The sequence below is a fragment of the Rana temporaria genome, chromosome 5 (genome assembly GCF_905171775.1).
Source record: "Rana temporaria chromosome 5, aRanTem1.1, whole genome shotgun sequence".
Taxonomy (NCBI): Eukaryota; Metazoa; Chordata; class Amphibia; order Anura; family Ranidae; genus Rana; species Rana temporaria.
Window position 1 is genome coordinate 293,445,875 of NC_053493.1, and position 18,157 is coordinate 293,464,031.

At 41.3% G+C, this 18,157-nt stretch overlaps 1 protein-coding gene across 1 annotated transcript in view; it reads left to right on the plus strand.

The window, feature by feature from the left end:
• Nucleotides 1-18,157, plus strand: part of LAMA1 (laminin subunit alpha 1) — a 239,231-nt gene that overhangs the window by 33,826 nt on the left and 187,248 nt on the right. Inside the window, exons 2-3 of the mRNA XM_040353992.1 lie at nucleotides 11,431-11,601; nucleotides 11,791-11,903. Coding sequence (XP_040209926.1) covers nucleotides 11,431-11,601; nucleotides 11,791-11,903 — 284 coding nt within the window. The remainder of the gene's footprint in view (nucleotides 1-11,430; nucleotides 11,602-11,790; nucleotides 11,904-18,157) is intronic.

Below are 18,157 nucleotides of genomic sequence, written 5' to 3' on the forward strand. Positions count from 1 at the left end.
GGCATCCCAAAAGTGGCTAGCAAATGTGCGGTTTGCCAAAATACGCATAAAAAGCAAATCAAAATGCGCGTTAAAAAGGTGTCAAACTATATGCTAAAAAAAAAGCGCCAAAGTGTGCATTACAAACCATACCAAAATGCATCTTAAAATAACCTGTGCCAAAATGTGTGCTAAAGGACCAAAATGTGTGTTTAAAAAAATGCAAAATAAAAAAACCTACGGCCAGATGTGTGTTAAAAAAATATGCCATTGTAAAAAAAAATGCCAAAATATGCATAAATAATGCCAAAATTAGCAATTAAAAACACACATTTAAACAATGTGCCAAAATGTGTGTAAAAAAACTGAGTTAAAAAAAGCGCTTATTATTTTCATGTAATAACACAGCCTTTTTAACTTTGGTTTCACTTTTAAAACTCAGCTGCTCTGTAATCACACAGGTGTATGAGGAGATCACAGGCAGCCCCTCCCCCTTCTACTCAGATCTCAGGTGTTCTCAGAGGAAACACTTCTCATCTCTTCTCCTTCTGAGAACAAATGTTCTCCGCTTCATAAACAGGGTGCCAGAGGAGAAGATTTTTCTCTGAGAACTGAAATTAGATAAATTATCAATGTTTGATAAACGTACACCTTATTGTTCCAACCAGCTACTGACCAATAATACTGAGTGTAGGGGGGATTATTGTACAACCGCCACTGACCACCAATGCTGGGGGGGGTATTTTTTGCAGCCCACCATTGACTACCAGTGCTGGGAGGGATTATTTTTACAGTCAGCCAACTTAAATAGCTCTCATATATATACTTGCACTGTGTTTTCAGCTATAATAAAATACTTTATTTTAGCTTTGCCAACCCAATTCATCAGGAATGTTAATGTTAATTACTGTGGCCTTTTTTTCTGTCATCTCATTTTCTAAAGATTGTTTTTAGTTTATACTATAATGGTGGATGATTACTTCATTAGATGACCTTTTAGATTATTCTGAAGGTCTCAACACTTTGAACCATAGGATAATAATGGTCCTTAGACAGCTTTGAACAGATCTACTGTTTGCCCTTTTCTCAAATGCCTTGGGAAGCTTTGAACTGGAGTCTTTATACAGATGTGCGGAAAGAAGACTATAAACAGGGAATTATAAAGTAGGAAGTATTTCGTTCCTCAGCCTGTCTTGGGCATCCCACATATGGTCTGTTTACGTCTATGCATTCAATTTAAACCACTTCAATCTCCTCATGATAGTGTAGGCTCTCAAATGTAAAGGATTTAAAGGAAATAATAGTGTATTTTTTAAGCAAGAACATGCTTTAAAATTGTAAAATGTAAGTATATGCAAACCCAAACAATGAACTAATGAACGTCTATTACTTGCTTCTTTTTTTGTTTGGTAAAATGCCAATTAAAACATATTGTATATACAGTGTTTATTATTATTATACAGGATTTATATAGCGCTGACATTTTGCGCAGCACTTTACAACATTAGAGAAGACAGTACAATTAGAATACAATTCAATACAGGAAGGATCAGAGTGAGTAAATCATTCTCTAAATATATTATTGGGTAAGATTTTAAGCCAGGTACACATGGTGAGAATTCTAATTATTCATCAAAGGGTCAATGGGCACGCAACAGGTCTTGAAGCAAGAATAGTGAGAATATATTACATTGTAGTGGTAAGCTGAAGTTTCAGTGGCAACCTTGCCTTGAAAAAGGTGGACCATGTCCCACTCAGACTTCAGATAACCGTGAAAAATATTACATTTGCAACACTCGTGGGTAAAGTCCTGTAAGTGCCCACTGCCGCTGTCCTGAATACTTTGAATTCCTACTATGTGTACCCAGGCTTCTAATCGGTGTGCAAGTATAAACCAGTCTCCTCCCTCTCTTTCTATAGATAGAAAGATATCTATCTATGTCAGTACAAACCTTTTGTCACATGATTTCAATGTATAATCAAAGAGGTTTGTCACATTGGTCACCAGAAGCCACTCTGACTGGCACCCTGCAATTTTTGTGGCACTGAAGCTGTTTATAAGAACTAAGTAGTGTTGGGTAAGCAGCACTGATAGCGAAAGATAGTTCAAGACCTCATTGGTTAAGGGCTCATGCACACAGGTGGTTTTTACAGCTGCCTCTAAACGCCCCTCCACGTTAGCCTATATGTCCGTTCACACATACACTGTGTCAGAGGCGTTTGGAGGCATAAGCATTTAGGGGCATTAGAAAAAAAGACAGCCTGTGTATTCAGAGGCTGTTGAGCTGTAAACATGAAAAATGCCCCTAAACACTGCTAAACGCTGTAACAAGCATTACATTTTTACATTATAGGGAGTGTTTTTACAAAAAAAAAAAGCCAAAAAACACTAAACCCAAAAAACGCCCATAACCGCTATTCAAAAAAGTGTCTAACAGCGCATTTTTTTAAACGCCACTTTTTCCTGGCAGCAGCGCTGGTGTTTTTTAAACGTCCCATGTGCATGAGGCCCTATAGTGTTTCATAGCAATAGTATAAATACAATAGACAATACAATAGCTCCTGTGATTTAATCTTTGTTAGTTTTTCTATTACTCCCTACAATTTAAAAATCCTAATTGACTAATAAAGAATATGCGTTGTTTAGGTACACACCTAATTAGGTCAAAGGTATTGAAGCCTAGGGGTAACTGTTGATTTAACTGATTGTTGATAACCATTGTAGCTATCAAAACTTTTTTGAAAAGTCAAATAAAAAGAGGCTAAACACATATTTGAGGATTTTTATTTTTTTTTCATTTTTGATTTTAGATCAAGTTTAAATGCAAAAGTTGAATGTGTCAGGAATTTGTGTCTATACGTGTACAAATTGGGCATCTTATGTGAAAACATATGATCTGGACTTTTAGGCTTTATTTCCACTGGCGTTTTTACAGCCACTGTGGTTAGCCTTTTTTACAGCTTAAAAACGCCTGTTCATGTTTATTTTGTAAAAAAAAAATTTTTTGGAGCGTTTTCACGCGTTTTTGATCGCTTTTTAACGTTTGGCGTTTTTACAGCTCTACTCTGGAGCTTCAGAACGCCCTGGTCCTGCGTTTTTTTTACAGCTCAAAAACGCCTATGCCATTTGCAGCTCAAAAACGCCTATGTGGGCATGATGCCATAGAATAACATTGACAGGCGTTTTTAAGCTGTAAAAAACGCTCAGAAAAGTGGCTGTAAAAACGCCAGTGGAAATGAAGCCTTAACAGATTTGTTGACAAAAAAAAGACATAAATAGGGCTGCAACTAACGATTATTTTCATAATCGATTAGCTGGCCGATTATTGTTTTGAAAAATCGATTAGTAACCTTAAACGAAGTGGTGTATAATTTAGTTAATATGTCAAGTTTAAAAAAAAAGGCAACTTATTCTTAAAGTGGAGGTTCACCCTATAAAAAATTTCTAACACTAAATCCAGCCCAGTCCTGCATATAAAATGACACCTTTGCCGTAGATAGCATTTAGCCGTGGAATTCACCGCGGCTTCCGGGTAGGGAATCCCGCGGGAGTGGGTGTTCCTATTGTCATGCCAATTGATTGACATGCTAAACGACGGCGCACACAGCGCGTCACGACTTCCCGAAAGAAGCTCGGGTCGGCTCGGCTCTATTCGGCGCCGGTGCGCAGGCGCCGAATAGAGCCGAGCCGACCCAAGCTTCCTTCTGGATTTAGTGTTAGAAATTTTTTATAGGGTGAACCTCCACTTTAAATATCTCTATGCAGTGGTAAATTTAAATAACCAGCTGCATGGGTAGGGAGCAAAATCTCTAATCCACTCTGAGAATAACACAGAAGAGTTATACTGTATATACTATTAGAGGAGACATACTGTATACACTATTAGAGGGTGAATCTGGTAAATATCATCAGGCTCAGAGATCAATTCCTATTTAAAGAAAAAAAAAGTTAGACTGTTTTGTAATGTCTTCCTGAAAATTACATTCATTTTAAAATTCAATGTTAAAAGCAAGTGAAACAACATTCTTTCATTCAGCGAATGTACAAAGATTTTTCGTATTATTATGATATTACAGTAGCGATTATTTGTTCTTTTTGTACTATAAAGGGCTAATTTTAGTTATTTTTTATCCCCATTATGTTACTGGCCGATTAATCGATTATGAAAATAATAATCTATTATGAAATTAATCGATTAGTTGTCGATTAATCGATTAGTTGTTTTGGCCCTAGACATGAACAAACCTTACTGATCTAGATTTTCAGTGTCCGATTAGATATACCTATCTATTACTGTTTAGGATTTTTATCTTTTTAACAGCCAGTTTTTTAGCATAAATTCAGCAAGGTGCTTAAAGCGGAGCTCCACCCTAGAGTGGAACTTCCGCTCATCAGAACCCTCCCCCCCTCCGGTGTCACATTTGGCACCTTTCAGGGGGAAGGGGGGGTGCAGATACCTGTCTGAGATAGGTATTTGCACCCACCTCCAGGGAATACATTCTGCGGGGACCTGCGGGCAGTACGCCACTCCCGCCCCCCGTTGTGTTTGGGAAACACACGGCTCCCAGAACACAGCAGGGTCCAGTGAGGACGGCGCAGCGCAACTCACGCATTGCACAGTAGGGAACCGGGCAGTAAAGCCGCAATGCTTCACTTCCTGATTCCCTCACCAAGGATGGCGGTGGGGGCAGCCGAAAGATAAGCAATTGCTTGTCTTCTGCTTCCGACGTCGCTAGACCCCAAGACAGGTAGGTGTCCTAGTATTAAAAGTCAGGAGCTGCAGTATTTGTAGCTGCTGGCTTTTAATATTTTTTGTATGGCGGAGCTCCGCTTTAAAAAAATTCCTCCATGCTGACACACAAGCATCGCCCTACCATCTCCATTTTCCAGCAGAGATCTAGATTTATCAGACAAGACAGCATCCTTCTAATTTTCAGTCATCAACTGTGGTGATCCCATGGTCACTTTAGCCTCATTTGCATGTCCTTAACTTGACAGAAACATAACCTGCCATGGTCTTCTGCTGCTCTAGTCTGTCTTATGCAAGGTTTTCTATGTTGTCCATACAGAGATGCCCCGTTTGCCCTCACTTTTTCCATGAGTGGTTATCTGAACAGTTGTGGGTATTGTATTTTTGCCAGCAAAATTTTCTGACTATTTGCTTTTTAAAATAAATTTTTGATAAAAATTCTAGATAGATTCAGGGATTTAAGATTCAGCAGCCACTACATCTGGCGCCAACAAGCTTTTCAAGGTCAAAGTCAGATTGAATCATTCCCATTCTGATGCTTGTAAGCTGTTAAAACTCTGACCATGTCATTATGCTTTTTATATAAGCTTTAGCCACATGATTCACTGCCAAGCAGGCTAACTTCATTTTTTGACCCTAAGTTTATGTCCCTACGACGTTCATGTACATGTAGTTTACATTTGTGTTGATCCAGGAAGAGCTTTAATCGAATTAAATCCCATTTCCATAATTCAGTTTGTTTAAAAGCTTTGCTTTGGAAATAATTGTGCAAGATCATATTACATGTAACACTTATCCAGGTCTATCTGGATTCTGTCCATAAAAATGCATTTTGATTGCATGCATTAAGTAGACTACAAACAGTGTATAACAAGTTGTCTTACTTGACATAACTTTCTAAGCTAACTAAAACAGCTTGCAGAAAGACATAAATACGAGGAGTGGAAAAGTAAACATCCTTTGCCATTTTTCTTGGTAAGTCAGCCATGGATGCCTGGAGGAGATGCTCCCAGCTGCCCAGCGATAGTGTTTCTGAATCCCACTCATTTCCTGTTCGTTGGATGGAGACTCTTGTTCTCGGCCAGGTGTTCGCAGACTACAACTTTTTTCAAACAGGTCTTTAAACAAAAAAAAGCAGCACCTTCTTTGCTTGTTGATGCAATTGTTCCCCTTGAGTTCTCAGCAGGCATAGAACAGTGATAATGACTGTTTATTTTGTTAGTAGTGTCCCACAATGTAGAAAATGAGGAAGGAGGATCCAGGTAATAGAGATCTAAAGAGTGCAAACAGATGTGAAGCTATTTACACAGGAGAGCAAACAATGAAGCTGGATGTAAAGGTATCCATAGGAAGGTCATAGACATGCAGATGTCTCACTGAGACGATGGGCTGCGAGACCTCAAACATATGCATGTCTCTGGGACCTGCCCTGATCGTTTCCCAGGCTTGGGTAGGAGGTGTTATATAGTGTGGCCTTTTACCAAAGGGTCAAGGATTGCTCATTAACACATTCTATGGGTCTTCATCCACGTTATTTGCAAAGAGTAGGTCAAGTATGGCCACCGTAAGCATTATGCCTCAAACACACAACTGTTTTTCCCGATGAGAAAACTGTTTTTTAGATTGGTCGGGAAAACCAGTCGTGTGTATGCTAAATAGCAGTTTTCCAGACGAGAAAACTGGTCGCAAAAAAATTAGAACCTGCTCTATTTTTTTTTACCGTCGTGTTTCCCCGTCAGTCTTTTTCTCGTCAGGAAAACCGCTCGTGTGTATGCTTTTCCAAGGGGAAAAAATGAGACGGGAGCCATTTGAATGGAACGTCCCCTTTAGGCCTTGTACACACGGTCGGACCAAACCGATGTGACTGGTCCGTCAGACCGTTTTCATCGGTTCACCTCTGAAGTGGCCGTACGGCCTGATATGTGTACACACCGTCAGTCCAAAATCCGATCGGGTCAGAACGCGGTGACGTCAAACACACGACGTGCTGAATAAAACGAAGTTCAATGCTTTCAAGCATGCGTCGACTTGATTCTGAGCATGCGCGGGTTTTGAACCGATGCTTTTCTGTACTAACCACCGATTACCTGACCACAATGTAGAAAATACCATCTGTAATCACCAAATGTGCTGTAATCACCTGATCACCTGTAATCATTAATTTGCTATACAGGTATACCCCACTTTTAAGTACACAATGGGACCAGAGCATGTATGTAAAACGAAAATGTACTTAAAGTGAAGCAATACTTTTCTTCACTTCTGGGGTGTCAGGGGCTGTAGTGAGGGTGTCAGGGGCTGTAGGGGTGTCAGGGACTGTAGTGGGGGTGTCAGGGAGTGTTTTTCCAAGTAGCAGGGAATCTCAACTATCCGTGCACGGATTACTCAGCTGCAGCTTTAGCTTGAGAGCCACTTTACATACACTCACAGGTATTTCCTTACTCGCGAGTGTATGTAAAGTGAGTGTACTTAAAGCGGGGTATGCCTGTAGTTACCCAATGACTGTACTGTTATGCTAAAAGATGGAAATTTTTTTCAGCTATTAGCCTGCTTCTTCTAACTGTTAAGCAATTGTGATATTATGAAGAGATAAATTAGTTGGCTTAACAGGAAAGTCATTTGTTTTCACAAGGGTTTTAAAAAAACGAAAATATTTAGTTTAGTGTCAGATTAATTTATTGGTGCTTAAAAGCAATGACCTAGAATTTCCTGTGTCCTACAGGATAGAAAAACATCATCTAAACCAACAGAAAAACGAAAATGTATACCATAATAGTTTAGTATACCTAAATGTTAATTTAGTGCAATTTAAGTTTCTGTACAAAGCTTAAAGTCGAAGTTTAATAAAAACATAAAAAAAATAAAAATCAGCACAAGGGACAATACTTATATTTAATATAAACTATCCCTTTTGCTAGTGTGGCTGGCTGTCCTAGTGGAACTCTTCAGTCCCCTGTCCCCCTCCCATACCCCGCATCTGTATTCTACCCTTGGTGTGGGAATTAATACATTCAATCATTCATGGAAACTATAGCAGCTTTTATGAATGGAGGAGGGAAGCGGTAAGGACGGGCATAGTTGGCAGTCTTAAAAAGTGTGTGTCACAGGTCCAGCGCTGGTAATAGAGGGGGGTTAAGGTCTAAAGATGTTCACTATGACAGCCCACACCAGCACAAGGGACACTTCACATTAAATGTAAGTAATGTCTCTTGTGGTGATTTTTTGTACTTTTTTTTTTTTTTGCCAAATATTTAAATAAATGAAACAAACAAACCTTTACCTATTTTTTTTTTTTTTTAATATGTACATTTAGATAAACACTGATAATTTATAATGTATTTACCAGCAAATATATATATATATATATATATATATATATATATATATATATATATATATATATATATATATATATATATATTTAGACCCTCTCCTCACATAATCAACTGGTATCTGGGCTGCCTGTGTATGTGGCTTTGTGCAAATTATTATTTTGTTTCAATGAATGCCCGTATTTTCAATGAAAGGCTAGATCTGCTGTAAATCAGGATTTGGGTGCCTGATATGGCTGTTAACCTTGGAAATATGAAGTGAACCCATAAACCCAGATTCTGAATACAGCAACAGAACAATAATTTCAGCTTTTTTTTGTATTTATTTTTATTGGATATGATTGGATGCAGGCATGGTTCAGACAAGAATGTCCCTGGCTGGTTCCCTAGACAAAAGTAATTACAAAAAATGGACTTTTTGTCAAGATGGGTAGTGCTGACAGGGCAAACCACTGAATGAATTTGACTGATTCAGCAGGAATTGAACAAAATTTGAGCCATGTATGCCCAGCTTTATACTACTACAAGCCTGTTTCCTTATCAGATTGCATGCCATTCAGAATGGCTAATAACATAAAATTATAGGCGTTATGAGAAATGTAATAAAACATTTCCATCCTTTCTAATGCAGTTACTTATAGATTTGTGCAAAAAAAAAAAAGACTATTTCTATGGTGGTATTGGCATGCGTTTCCAAGGAACACTCATTTTTTTGCCTTTACCTATAATTTTTATTACAGTAAATATTGGTTTGCTGGGCTAACCCGAAATGATTCCTTTATTTGAATAGAGTTCAGTGTACAGGCTAACATGCTTGATGCTGGACTTCTCAATTGTTTATTTTGGTTTGCCCTGCTTGGCCCGTCTGTCTGTCTGGTTTGTGCTCTAGTTACGGAAGCAATCATACACTTCAATTGCCAAAAAAGCTTTGGGATTCTGTTATCTGTATTCATGTTTCGAAAGCTCTAAAATTGCCTGTCTTGCAAATTCCTCTTGTTAGTCTCAACAGCTATGTCTGCTTGTTATGTCTGTGTCTCCTGCTATGTCCTGATAACTTATCTCTACTGCTTATAGTCATAGCAAACATGAATATTTTTAACTGTTGTGCGTTAAGAGATTTTTTTTCAGGTCTATTCATTGATTTTTGTTTGCTGTTGACAACTCTTGTCATCAAAATCAGTCTAACCCTCCGCTGAAGAAACAATTGTATCCGTAGATCGGGGCTTGACAAATGTATTTTATCTACGCAACATGATCACTCTGATCTACTCCATAATTGTAGGCCATATTGCAGGTGACTGAGATGCAGGGGGTACTGAGAGGTGTCAGAAGGCTTGATATGATTCAAGAAACACAAAACCATCTTTTTCCAAAGGGGCATTATCCTTCAATTGTGCCTACGGCATTATAATTTTACATTTTTATCTACATTGGGTTACATCCCCATATTTTGTGACTGTGCTCCAACTTGCCCAGCACAATGTTCTTCGGGATTAATTAATAATTTACCCCAATGCACTTTATTCTAGCTCACTCATCTGAAACAAATGGTGTGTAGTCATTACCATCCTTCCTCAATGATTAGGTTTAAAGCGGTTGTATACCCTTAAAAAAAAAAAAAAAAAAAAAACCTGCAAGGCAAAGGCATAATGACTTGCATACTAGCTCATTATCAATTACTTACCTTAGATCGAAGCCCCCGCAGCGGTCCTCGGACACATCCTCCATCGCCGCCATCATACCCGGAGTGACTTCCGGGTATCGCCGCTCTGGCGCTGTAAATGGCCGGAGCGGCGATGACGTCACTCCAGCGCATGCGCGCGGAACGGCACGATCCCTGTGCATGCGCACATTTACGGCATTGTCTACAGCGCGCATGCGCCGTAGACATCGGCCCCCGCTTTTCTGCAAATATCTCCTTAACCATGTAGGTTAAGGAAATATTGCAAAGACCTACAGGTAAACCTTAATGTAGGCTTACCTGTAGATGCAAGTATACCATTAGGATATACAACCACTTTAATATAAATACATGCATGTGACAAGAAGGTGCATGTCTGTGCAGCAGCATGTGGCAGTCAGAACACACATCTTTATCTGATTATCCTTGTACTAATGGCTGGTACACATGGGCTAGGATTGGCCAGTTCAACAGAAACCGGTCGACATTCAAGCCAGTATGTACAACAGCCTGTCCTACAGATGTTGGCCTGGCACCCAGCTTCTGTCAAATGGGCTTGCTGGAAAACCAGCAACTGACCGGCATCCGATCAGCGCTCGCAGGCAATGAGGTGTTCAGGTAGGGAAGGGGGCATAGTTAGTACAGTGAGCTCTTTGCGACCACCTCAGTTTTTTTTTTTCATTACAAAATAAACTGCCCATGTGTACCAGGTTTAAGAGTAGAGACTATAAGGTTTTCACTATTGATGAAACCAATTTGAGCGCTGCTAGTGATAATCAGAGTTGGATCATCCGCAAGGCTACCTAGGTTGGAGCTTAGGGCCTGGTGGATGTCCAGGAGACCAGGGGTCAAGTCCTGGGGAAAAAAGTGTGGGAACTCCCACCCAAGATCCACTCCCCCACCAAAAAAAAAAAAAATGATACGCTCATATGCATAATTACTAAACCGCATGTTTTTTTTTTTTTTTTTCCAATCCACTGTACCTTAGTAATCCTTTATGTTACTAACCGCTTCCTGTATATGGATTCATCGGGTAGCAAGTTCTTTCTAAAACCCGCGATAACTCGCGGCAGACCCTTGCAATGTCTCCTGGGAACAATGACAAAAGCTCCCAGGAGACATTGCTGCATCGAAGAAGTGACGGAATACCCGCACACTACAGTACCTGATGAATCCATATACAGGAAGCGGCCAGTAACATAAAGGATTACTAAGGTTCGCCTGCCCCTGACAGTGACTCGAGCTCGGCATCGTCGCTTAGTGAAGGATTGGCTCGGCTGCTCTAGTCCTGCAAAGGGAACTGCGTTCCTGCTGTGAAAAAAGTGCAGGAACTCCATTCCCACGCGTTCCTGCAGGACTTGAGCCCTGCAGGAGACCCTTCTACAGCCTTCATGCAAAAATTCCAGATATAGAGAATTGGTGCAACTGCCTGCCAGTTCACAAAGAAGGATGTACTTGTAAACAGTTGATGTTTCATGAGGCTATGAAAATGCAAAAGTCATATAAAAAATGAAACATTCCCAACATAAATTATATTCAATTAAAATACACTATCTGTTTCCTTTAATGCCCCTGAGTATCTTTAGTTTAACGTTGTTTAAATACTTTCACAAATGAAAAAAAAATGTTTATAAATTATTTTATAGTTTTGTGAAATTTTATATTCTTTACTTTCCTTTTTTTTTAGGTTTGTTCCCTGCAATCTTAAATTTAGCCAGCAAATCAGAAATTTCCACCAATGCCACCTGTGGTGAAATGGGACCAGAAATGTTCTGTAAACTTGTGGAACACGTGCCTGGGAGAATAGTCCGAAACCCACAATGTCGAATCTGTGACCAGAACAGTGTTAATTTAAAGGGTAACTCCTTTTTTAATTGATATTCAGTTTGCTTGTTTCTGTGCACACTTTCATACACACTCCTATATTTTGAATCAGTCATAGTGGGGAATAGCTTGTACTTTGTTATTTCTCACTAATATTTCTTTGTTTAGTTTTAACTGGTTGAGTTTTATGTTTTTAATATGGTGTGTCTGTTCTTTTTTTCAGAACGTCATCCAATCACCAATGCTATTGATGGAACAAATGACTGGTGGCAAAGTCCCAGCATACAGAATGGCAGGCTATATCACTGGATCACCATCACCCTGGATTTAAAACAAGTAATTATAATATTATGATTGTTACTTTTTTAACAGGTCTATTTCATTTTTTATCTCTCGATCAACAGACTTTACTTTTCACCGAGTCTGTCCTTAAGAGCCGGTTCACACTGCGGCGGCACGACATCGGGGGCGACTCTGCAAGTCGTCCTGAAGACGACTTCAGAGGCGATTAGCAAAATGACTTCTGTATAGAAGTCAATGCAAATCGCCCCGAGCCGCCCCCGAAGTCGTACAAGAACCTTTTTCTAAGTTGGAGCGAGTTGCGTCGCTCCTATTAGAACGGCCTGACGAGTCACCCCAGTGTGAACCGGCTCTTACAGCACAGTCCCCCCTTTTATATCAGTATCCTCAGTTCCCCTTCACATCACAGCCCCCCTTTACATTACGGTGCCCATTTACAGAGCAGTCTCCTTTACATTACAGTGCTCCTTTACATTAATGTAACTGGGACTGCTCTGTAAGGGTGCACTGTAATGTAAAGGGGACTACTCTGTAAAGGGGACACTGTAATGTAAAGGGGGGCTGTGATGTAAAGGCGGCTGCACTGAAAAGGGGGCACTGTGATATAAAGGGGACTTAACTGGAAAGGGGCACTATAATAATTACAGTGCAGCCCCCTTTATATTACAGTGCCCCTAGCAACCACAGCCTCCTCCATCACAGTGCCCCTGCAGTCTGCCCCCCCTTCCTCTCCAACATGACACTTCCCAATTCTAATGTCTGTCTCCCCTGCACAGGATTCTTGCCTTTGGCAGGGCAGAGGCTGTCATCAGTCCGTGTGTTCTCTCCCAGCTCCCCCGCCCACCCAACAATGTCTACCTTTTAGCAGGACAGGGGGCAGACAGAGCTGTCCATTCCGATATGCCCCCCTGCCCTGCTCATTGGATGACATTGTCAGCCTGGTGGGTGAAGATGCTGGGGCAGGACAAACAAGCATGGTGAGTGGCAACCCCAGTCTGTGATAGCCCTGTGCGGACCGCGATCGCCACTCATCTCCTGCTGTGCGGCCCGGTCATTAACAGGCTGCGGACCGGCACCGGTCCATGGCCCGGGGGTTGGTGACCCCTGGGCTATAGTACAATGTAGTAGGCGCTATGGCACAGAAGGGTAAAAACATGATAAAGACATGTCAAGTGCAGTGCAGTAATTCTCATGCATAGCCCAATGAGTAGGCTGTGTATAACAGTGTTATGTAAACAGGGATTTTTTTCCCTCTAACAATAGGTGCTGGAATTCAACCATGACCCCCCAAAACCCCTCCTTCACACACCCTCCAAATCACATCAAATAGTGGGTGTGGTCACATTTCACAAACAGTATAAGGGTCTTAAAAGGGCATTAAATACCAGGCTTGCATTACATACAGAGTGCAGAGTTCAGGGGGGTTACACACAGAGTGCAGAGCTTTCACTTGTAAACACAGAAATCTGTGTTTACAAGTGACTGTGGTGAGCAGGCACCAAAGGGTCTGAGCCAGAGGTTCGAACTGTAAAAAAAAGCCCTGTATGTAAATCATAAGTGTGGCTGAACAAAATTACAGTTATTTTTGGTAGCGTTCCAGTTCTCATATATGTATTTGAACTGTGTATTTAGCCGTTAAGCTAAAGGTTTATTTACTCCATCAAAAGGGAGTGGTTTATACGTACTTCTTTAGGGAGCATAATGGAAACATTCTTTAAAATGGGTATTTGTGAGAATCCGAATGTCCACTCTTTATGTGTTTTAACAGTGCAACTTTATTTCTTCAAAATAGCCATGGGTCATGTTATTTACGTATAATCTCTGCAGTGCGGCACAGGACTGTCACTTAGGTGTCAAGCTATAAAGCATCCACAGAGGCTGTCCTGTCTCTTGTTTCACTGAGGCTGTCCGGATTCCTTCCTCAGTTTAGCAGTGAAAACAAACATTACCGTATTTATCGGGGTAAAGCGTGCACCGTCGTATAGCGCGCACCCCAAACCTAGAAGGTGAAAAAAAAGAAATACTTACAGTTTGAATGCCCCTCGTCGGTGTCTTGCCTGGCGTCCATCAGTGGCCTTGTCCGGTCCGGCGTCCATCTGCGGCCTTGGTGGTGTTCTCCCGCGCTGTCTCTAAATGTCGCCGCCGACATATACCGAGCGCAGTACACGCATGTACACTCGGCTAGGCTCGGCCACGCTCGGCTCCTCTCGCATAAAGGCTAGGAGGCGGGACAAGGCGTGACCGCGAGCGGTCCCGAGCTTAGACGAGTGTACCCGAGTGTACTGCGCTCGGTATATGTTGACGGCAGCGCTCAGACAGCGCGGATCGGCATATAACGCGCACCCACGATTTCCCCCTGATTTTAAGGGGAAAAAAGTGCGCGTTATACGCCGATAAATACGGTACTTATCTGTTGTTAGAGAAGGGTAAAACTGTTATATAGGAAAGCTTTCAGACCTTTTGGACATCTGCATACAGGGTAAAATAATTCTGTAGTTGTGCAAGGCAGCAACAGCTGCAGCATATTATTTGCCATAGGAATGCATTACAGAAAATGCAGTGCTCACTTACACACATGTAAAGTTAACATTTGAAAAATATGCCCCTATGCCAATGCCGGTAGTGTGCATTTCTGTAATGACCAAGTACACTACAGTTGTGTCTTCAACACACCACATCCATTGCCATATATTAAGGCCGCGTGCAAGAGCTCACTGCTTGGAATTTTGGTGCAGCACAAGAAGTTCGAAGCATCTCCAATTTCTTGCAGGATCCAATGATATTTTTCTGTACTTAGAACATTTTTAAAGAGAAAAAACATAGCGAAAAGAGCATATATTGCAGAGATATACTGAATATGTTTTTATTTTTTATTTTTCAAAGACAAATACTTATGACTTTACCTTACACTGTCTGCATTATGAAGTATGTAGACCTTTTCAATAGTGTGAGGAATGAGGAGTCCAATTATAATTAATCAGTGGGAGGAAATGGGGAAAAATGTTTGTCAGCTGTCAGAAGGAGTAAAAAAATCTTCAGGGACAGGTGTCAGTTGTCAGTGGGAGGAAAAAATACCCAGTGTTGGTGGTCATCAGTAGGCATAAGAATGTTCTAGCATTGGTGCCAATGGGTGAAAAAAAATTGGTCGCGTGGGAAAAAATAAAACATTGGTACTCAGTGGGATAATAATTGTTTTTTTTGCTGCAGAGTGGCAAAGAAAAAAAAAAATATATGGATGTCAGTGGACACTTACCTGGTCCACTGATCCACCCTGCTCGCTCACTCTGTTTGTTCTCTTTGCTGAAACTATACACTATAAAGCCTGGTGCACACAATTTTATTTTCCGCAGACAAAGCGTAGGACTTTTGCCCAAAGGGCGTTGGCCAGGAGTTTTTCTTGCATACAAACGGCACAAATTGTCGGCCAACAAACACAAAACTACGTGTTTTTTTAGTTCTTTAGTGCCACCATTTGGGCACCTTCTGCTAATGTCATGTTTGGTGAGCATTGCTTCTGAGCATGCGTGTTTGTACTTTGGACTTGTGTACATACGATCGGAAAATCCGACAACACACAATTGTTGGTGGAAAATTTTAAAGCATGCCATCCAACATTTGTCCGCAGAAAATCCAACAACAACCGTACAAACGGTCGGATTTTCCGCCAACAGCCTGTCATCACACAATTCCCGTCGGAAAATCCGATCATGTGTACGAGGCTTAAAGCGGTTCACTCTAAAAACATGTATTTAACATTCCATTCAGCATAATTCCAACATTTACACTATGCCGTTTTTTGCTATACATACCATCTTATTGTTATTTTCCACCCGGCTTCCGGGTTCTCACTCCCGCGGAAGTAGGCGTTCCTATGCAGAGGCTAGATGATTGACGCCTTGTGAAAAACTTCCCCCCGGCGCATAAGGCGCGTCACCAGTTTTCCGAAAGTAACCGAACTGCTAGTCGGCTCTATACGGCGCTATACTGCGCCTGCCGTGTAGAGCTGACTGCGCAGGCGCGGTATAGAGCCAGCTACTTTCGGAAAACTGGTGACGCGCCTTATGCGCCGGGAGGAAGTTTTTCACAAGGCGTCAATCATCTAGCCTCCGCATAGGAACGCCTACTCCCGCGGGAGTGAGAACCCGGAAGCAGGGTGGAAAATAACAATAAGACCTTATGTACAGCAAAAAAAAAAACGGCATAGTGTAAATGTTGGAACATGTTTTTAGGGTGAACCTCCGCTTTAAGACACTCTTGTGCAGGAGATCACTTTTCCCAACAATGTCAGCATGTTTCAAAAGCTTTGTACGTTAACAAGTGCTCTAGCATGCAAACTTGAACATGGCATGTGCCTGCAGGACCCTGGGATTTTGTTGAACTTCAGGGACAGTCACACAGGATCTGGGGCAGTTGGGGGTGTGCAAATATGGTATGTTTATGGCATATATATTATATCTGCATGACTTGAAAGAGAATCCTAATGTGACATATTGTAAATTTTAGCTGCAAGTTATAAACCATTGCCAGCCAACACATTTTAAGGTCTGTCAGAGATCAGTGTAGGACCCCTCTTGCAAAGGCACCTTTGAGGCCGCGTACACACGGTCGATCCATCCGATGAGAATGGTCCGACGGACCGTTTTCATCGGTTCACCGCTGAAGCAGACTGATGGTCTGATGTGCGTACACACCATCGTTCCAAAAACCGATCGGGTCAGAACGCGGTGACGTAAAACACACGACGTGCTGAAAAAACGAAGTTCAATGCTTCCAAGCATGCGTCGACTTGATTCTGAGCATGCGCGGGTTTTGAACCGATGCTTTTGTGTACTAACCATCGGTTTGGACCTATCGGTCAGCGGTCCATCGGTTCGATTTTAAAGCAAGTTGGGGCGACCGATGGGGCGTACACACGGACGGTTTGGACCGATGAAACTGAACTTCGGTCCGTTTTCATCGGTTTGGACTGATGGTGTGTACGCGGCTTTAGTGATATGTGCCTTTTCACACGTATGTGAAACGCATGCTGCACTTGGTTTTTATTAAAATCCTAAAAAAAGGTTAGCCATAGGTCTCCTTTGAAGTATTACAAAAGCTAAACGCAGGGCAATTACTTTTTATGCACATGAAAAAAGTTAACATGAATTAAAGTTCACATTTTGTTTATCCAACAAAAATATAGATCAAAATGATTTCTGTGTGCATGTGTTTCCATCTAAACAAACGTTTTAAGTAAAACATTTTAAACGAACTTTACACACAAAACAAAACTAGTCTTTTGCTCTTTAGTATCATCAGTTATCAGGACAAATATGTCAACTTTGAATGGATCTTTAGAGTGATGTGGTGAAATTACTAGACCCTGACAAAGCGGAATACCTTCCGGCCAGAGAAAGCGAGTCTGGCTATTCACTATCGGGTAGCTTTAATGCTTTGATCTGCTCTAATTACAGAGAAGCCAAGCACCTTCTGGAGCCATCTCTCATGTAAATTGCAGGTTCCAGTTGGTAGAACACTATCAGAAGCATGTACAATGACAAAAAAAAGCTAAAATCAGTCAGGTAAACAGTAGATGTAAACCCAGTCACCTACATTTCAAAAACGTTTTAATATTTAAAATCTACAGCAACTGTTAATATAATACTAGGTGATCCTGCCATGGAGGCCCTTCTTCAAGCACTTCCTGCTGTTGGGTGACAACCCTGAGCACAAGGTAGCTGGCCTAGGGAGAAATACATTTGAAGAAACGAGGTTTCTGAAACCAGAAACTCCCAGTTGTGTTTCTGAATTGTAACAAGGGCCAAACTTTACTTCTTTCTTCTCTAGACCATCTATTTTGTGCCAACCCCACCAAACACATGTACAGTGAATAGGTACAGTGAACTGGCCCAGGGGAAACATATATAACGCCACAGGAAGTTTCTGGAAGCTGAAGTCTCCCAGTTGAGTTTCTGAATTGTAATTCGGCCAAGATTTATGCTTCTTTCTTACCTAGGCTAGCTACCTAGTGCCAAACCCCACCAAACCAAAAACACACATTCATGGGACTGGGAATTGTGGATGGGAATAGTCACTAGGGGACTAGGAGAAACTGCAGATGGCTGGGAGGATCTGCATGGGACTGGGGAATATGGAGGAATATGGCACTACAGGGGGCTGGGGTGCTCATTCCACTGCAGTGGCATAAGGTGCAGAGCATTGCAACTCAGGGCATCCATCTGTAGAGTGTCTTGAATCCTGAAGGATAGAATTCTGTGGGATCTGGGATACTTTACCCACATTACAGAGCC